The 5,852-nt window shown below is 39.3% G+C and overlaps 1 protein-coding gene across 1 annotated transcript; it reads right to left on the bottom strand.

Moving 5' to 3' along the window:
- Nucleotides 1-775: 775 nt before the first annotated feature.
- Nucleotides 776-3,911, bottom strand: SMIM10L1 (small integral membrane protein 10 like 1). The gene has a single exon (XM_036866018.1). It carries the CDS (start codon nt 1,238-1,240, stop codon nt 1,034-1,036), a length of 207 nt encoding a protein of 68 aa, XP_036721913.1. The 5' UTR covers nt 1,241-3,911; the 3' UTR covers nt 776-1,033.
- Nucleotides 3,912-5,852: the final 1,941 nt, after the last annotated feature.

Here is a 5,852-nt window from a genome sequence, read left to right as displayed (position 1 = left end):
ATCAGGTAATCTGAGACATTCCACCCTAACTAACCTCTAGGCATTTCTTGTTGACCTCATGCTGTTCTCCCCTCCTCTTCTCTCTCTTTCATATAGTTACATTTTAGCAACTTTATGGCTACTCTTTGAATAATAAAATGCCCTCTTCCCCCATCGACAACAGAATTTTCCTCAGCTTCCCACTTTAAAAGACACCATTGCCATTCCAAGTACCCTCACTTTTACGCCATCAAGGCTGATAACATGTGCATTCAACTTTGTAACTGTAAGTATTCTCTTAAAAAGATGAAAACCATAAACAGCATTTACATTACTATGATTATTTAAATGTTATTTCAATAAATCGCCAAGCTTTGTGCTATGACTGGATTTCCTTCTCTTTGGCTCCAAGATTTTGAACTGCATGTTACTCATAGGGACACTGAAATAAAGTCCACTTTCTTACACTCCCTCTGTTCAAAATCCTGCAGCATTTTACATTGTTTCGTATTTGAAGGATGTGTTTCCTGTACAGTTTTTTTTCACTGAAAGCTTCTGATCGTCATTTGTTTTTTCGTGTGGGATGAAGAAATATATGCCCTCCACAGCATATCCTTAAGATCTCCAGCTTCTTACTCATTCAGCGTCCTGCTTATATTCCAGTCTCATACTCCCGAAATTTACTGATTAAAGTAATATGGACCATGAGCTTGTACATTCTTGTCCTGAAAATTTTAGTAGCTTTCCCTTTTTATAATACATCCTGTTCGTCCCGTTTTTGTTTTAAGGATGCACAGTTTCTTAAATATTGTCGTGGGTCTTAACTGAAGTTCTTTCTCGGCTGCCGGAATCGCGTTATTTCCTCTTCGTAATCTCGGCAAGGTCTCGGTGACATTCCAGGAGCTCGGCTGAGAGCGGAGAGCACAGCCGCGGAGGGAGCCCAGGCACTCTCGCGAGACAGCGGGACTCCTCGCCCTCAGCTCCGCGGCGCCGCGGGGCCTCCTGGGAGTCGGCCATAATGCAGGCCCGGAATGCCGGCGGCTTCCTCAGGGTTCTAAAAGTGTACCTGCAAGCGGATGTTGAGGACCACGGAGCCCGCGATGTAGAAGTACGGGAAGTTCATGCGCAGCTGCCAGGCCAGCTCGAAGAAGGCGAGGAGGGTGCGGGAGAGCCCCTTGCAGAAGACCCCGTACGAGCCGGGGGCCGCGGCCAGGCTCGAGGCCTTGAGAGCCAAGGATGACGGAGCCGCCGCGGTGGCCATGGACGCGGTGTCGCCGCTCGTCCGGTGTGGTGCCTGGAGCGCAGGGTGACCGTAGACCCCACGGACCCCCCGACAGACGGCGGTGACCGGGAGGGGCCGGGGGCTAAGCGGCAGCTGGCCTCACACTTGCGCCTGACGTAGCCGCGGCTGCTTCGCTAACGGCGGTGAGGCGGGGGCTGCGGCTGGCGCTCCGCCCCTTCCTGTCTGCTGCTTAAAATGGTATTCAGCGTTTAGAGTTTTAACTCTTGGTAGGTCGGGAACGGGTTATTTATTTACATATATACCATGCAGTTATTTTGTACAGCATATACGAACAGCCTTACTGATACTGTTTTCACTTTAAAATGAAGAAAGGAAGCTAAGTAAAATTCTGGAACTTGCCCGAGGAGCTTGCATTAAAACTCGGGTTAGTCTGCTCTGTGATCTGGGCTACTAGCCAGGAATCTTAACCAGTTGATTCCGTAACATTAACTTTAATATTAGGGCAAGGTGAACTCCTCACATAAGCCAGTTTGGGCACAGAGTCTCCGTATTTACAACATGCTTTAACTTAAAGGATCACAATCTCAGGCAGTGGATTTCCTATGTATTAGGACGATTTCAGGTGCAAGTGTTAGAAATTACACACTTATTTAAGCAAACACACACACACATATCCACGTATATAAAACTGTATGAAACACAATTGTGTATCCCCAACTAGAATTTCTTTTGCTACTTTGCTACCAGTACCAACCCAGCAACTAGACGGCACCTAGAGGAACTGATTACTGCTCACTCAAGACAACTTCTAAAATACTGGTATAGAGACTGAAGAGTAGTGTAAGATAAATGACAGCTCAGAACCAGTAGATGTATCGTTTCCACATAGGAGTACAATTTATCTTTTCTGAAAATTGAAAGAATAATAGAGGTATTCAGGGTCACAGAAGTCATTAAGTCCCTGTATCTTCCATTTCCAACTACGTAAAACTATGTGGACTCATTCTCTTCCACCATTCTTCTGCTCTTGGCTCCCCTCCCTCCCCCCTAGCTCTTGTTAACTCCATGAAAACCAGATCTTTCATTCTGAGCCCACGGGGAAAAAAGCAGCCATTTATCAATGTCTATAACATGGTTGGGTTGACATCCTGTCCAGTTGGAAAGGAATAGGCAAAGAAGAGCCGTCATGAAGCTCCAGCTCCTACTTGTTAATGCTGCAGAGCCGACGAAAGATTTCTATCAGGTGAAAGTGACAGTGGAGAGTGGGATAGGATCAGTATTTTACATGATTGTGTTTTTTATTCTGTCCCTTGATGTTTAGATTTGAATGACTGATCCACACTTTTTGCCAAGTAGGCACACATAAGTAAGCTTCAACAGGAACACGTCTTAAACCATTTCTCCAGATGATGCTTCATTGACTCTTTAACTTGGCCTTCCTTTCCAAATCTTTCTTATCCCCTTATTGTTGACCCTATATTCCCAATTTAGTACTTTTTTTTTTTTCTCCTTTAAAGTAAATGTTTATTGGGAAAGTCAAGTCTGCTGAATATACAATGATTTGCTATTAAATCATCATGAAGCTTAAAATCCCCAGAGGTCATGCTCATCTTTTCATCACACACATTGCTTTTCATTTTCAGGAGGCCTAGACAGGCTCTGAAAAGTAGTTCATCTCACTGGGTTTCACATCAGTAGGGCCAGGAATGCAACCTAAAGCTCCTGGTAGAGCTCTGCCTTAAGAGGAGATCATACCAAGATCAAATGTAAGTGCATCATTTCTTTTTTTTTTTTTTTTACATCTTTATTGGAGTATAATTGCTTTACAATGGTGTGTTTCTGCTTTATAACAAAGTGAATCAGTTATACATATACACATGCCCAGTTTAGTACTTTTTAATGGCTTGTTTGGTTTAATGATGCTTTGAAAAAGTTTTAAGGTAAGCTGCAGCAGGTCTGCAAATTCTCAGCTCCTTTTTTAAAGAATTTGCCAATATAAATGTTCTATTATATAAAAAAAAAGGCATTCAGGCTGCAAGGATTGGATCCAAACGATCCAAGCCTAAACACAAGAGAAAAGTTACAACTCAGTGAAAGAGTCTGTCCCACATTTGCAGGCTAACAGATTGAGTTTAGCCTTTCAGTAGGCATCACATCAGGAACCGTTTGATGTTTAGTGGAAACCTTTATGTAGGTTTAGTAAACTCAGTGAAAGAAAAACAAATGATAGCAATGATTAGATCCCATAGTAACACTGCAATTTCTGGGTCAAGACTGTACATTCAAGCATCAGATTTGTGTCATACTGAAGCAAACCATTAGCTGCAACATCAGATTAAGATTTTTTCCCTCTTCAGGCATCTAGAAAAATATCTGATGCAGGCATTGTTTCTGGACGCTTAGCTCTGAATCTCCTTCTGCAGACCTTGTAATACTTTGATACTCTCTCATAAATGCCTTTATGCTTAAAACCACCAGAATAGATTCTTTTAAAATAAATTTCAGTGAGTTCATGTTGACCTTTCCAATTCTAATTTTGTATACATTTATTTCTTTTTTCTAATGCTGAAAATTTTGGTCCCTAACAACAAAAAATTAACAATTATTTGTGTGCATCTCTGTGTATAATAGTTTCAGACTAACAATATGCTATTCTAACAACATAATTATTAAAAAAACAATTTAAGATATCTCTTATTTAAGAATATATCCTAATGGAGACAAAAAATAAAATTACCATGTCTTAGCATCATTTGAAACAACTTTATTATTAAACTATACAAACAAGTGTCTTTGCTTTATTTTGCATTTGATTTTTACAGATAGATAGTTCTTTTGATTTAATTTTGTCTATTATTATGTAATAAATTTTCATGGTACCAGAGTCAAAACTTAAAAACAAAGTATATTTAAAGAAGTCTGGCTTCTTTCCTGTCTCCTCATCTCTGTTACACTCCAAATAGGTAACCATTTTAAAAAATTAGTTTTCAGTTAGAAAGCCTTCTGCACTTCCTTAGGCACTAGATAGCACACTATACACATTGTTCTGCATCTTGCTGTTTTTCACTTAGACGTATAACTGGAGATGACTCCATGGGACTCTGTAACATCTTGCCCATTCCTTTTTACTGCTGAATACTATTCCATTTATCCCCTCTCTGCAGTTATTCATAGACCCAGACTGAAGAAGGCTTAACCAATTTCAACACATTTTTTCTTTTTTTTTTCAGCTTTATTGAAGTATAATTGACAAAATTGTAATATATTTAAGGTGTATGATGTGATGATTTGATATACGTATACATTGTTAAAGGGTTCCCACAATCAAGTTAATTAACACATAAATTGCTTCACATATTTACCCAGCCCCCCTTTTATTTGTGTGAGAACACAAGTTCAGCTCTCTTAGCAAATTTACAGTATTATCAACTATAGTCACCATGTTATACATTAGATCCTCAGACCTTATCCTTATTTGTGTTATAACTGAAAGTCTGTACCCTTTTGCCAACCTCTTCTCATTTCCCCTAACCTCTGGCAATCACCATATCTTTCTGTAAATTTGACTTTTTTTTTGTAAGATACCATATAAGTAATACCATGAAGTATTTGTCTTTCCCTGTATGGCTTATTTCACTAAGCAAAACGCCCGCCAGTTTTACTCATGTTGTTGCAAACGGCAGGATTTCCTTTTTTTTTTTTTTTTTTTTTTGGTGGCCGAATAATATTTGTGAGACATATATATTTATTTATTTCACATTTTCTTTATCCATTCATCCTTCTGTGGACACTTAGATTGTTTTCATAGTTGGCTATTGTGAATAATGCTTCAGTGAACATGGGAGTACAGATAACTCTAAGAAAATGATTCTGTTTCCACTGGATGTATATCCAGAAGTGGGATTGCTGGATCATATGGTATCTCTATTGTTAAGTTCTTGAGGAACCACCATACGTTTTTCCAACTGCCTGTACCAGTTTACATTCCCATCAGTGGTGCACTAGGGTTCCCTTTTTACATCCTTGCCAGCATTTGTTGTATCTTGCTTTTTGGATATAGACATCCTAATAGATGTGGTATCTCATTTGATTTGCCTTTCCCTGATCATTAGTGACGTTGAGCACCTTTTCATAAACCTGTTGGACATTTGTATGTTTTCTTTGCAAAATGTCTCTTCAGGTCCTTTACCCATTTTAAAAATCATATTCATAGTTTTTTTGTTTGTTTTGTTTTTGTTTTCTTTTTTGCTATTGAGTTGTATGAGTGCCATGTATATTTTGTACATTAACCCCTTATCAGTATATGATTTGCAGATATTTACTCCCGTTCCAAAGGTGGCCTTTTCATTTTGCTGATGGTATCTTTTGTTGTGTGGAAGCTTTTTAGTTTGATGTAGTCCCACTTGTTTATTTTTGCTGTTGTTGCCTTTGTTTTTGGTGTCAAATCCAAAAACTCATTGCCAAGACCAATGTCAAGGAACATTTTCCCTATGCTTTCTTCTAGGATTTTTATAGTTTCAGGTCTTAAGTTCAGGTCCTTAATTCATTCTGAACTGATTTTTGTGTGTGGTGTAAGATAGGGGTTCGGTTCATTCTTTTGCAGTTGTGTATTCAGTTTTTCCAGTACCAC

This window comes from Balaenoptera musculus, chromosome 10 (assembly GCF_009873245.2).
Source record: "Balaenoptera musculus isolate JJ_BM4_2016_0621 chromosome 10, mBalMus1.pri.v3, whole genome shotgun sequence".
Taxonomy (NCBI): domain Eukaryota; kingdom Metazoa; phylum Chordata; class Mammalia; order Artiodactyla; family Balaenopteridae; genus Balaenoptera; species Balaenoptera musculus.
This window is presented reverse-complemented; position numbering and strand designations above follow the sequence as displayed.

Excerpts from the sequence above, each read along its gene's own strand:
- SMIM10L1 (XM_036866018.1), bottom strand. The coding sequence starts at position 1,240 with ATGGCCACCGCGGCGGCTCCGTCATCCTTGGCTCTCAAGGCCTCGAGC.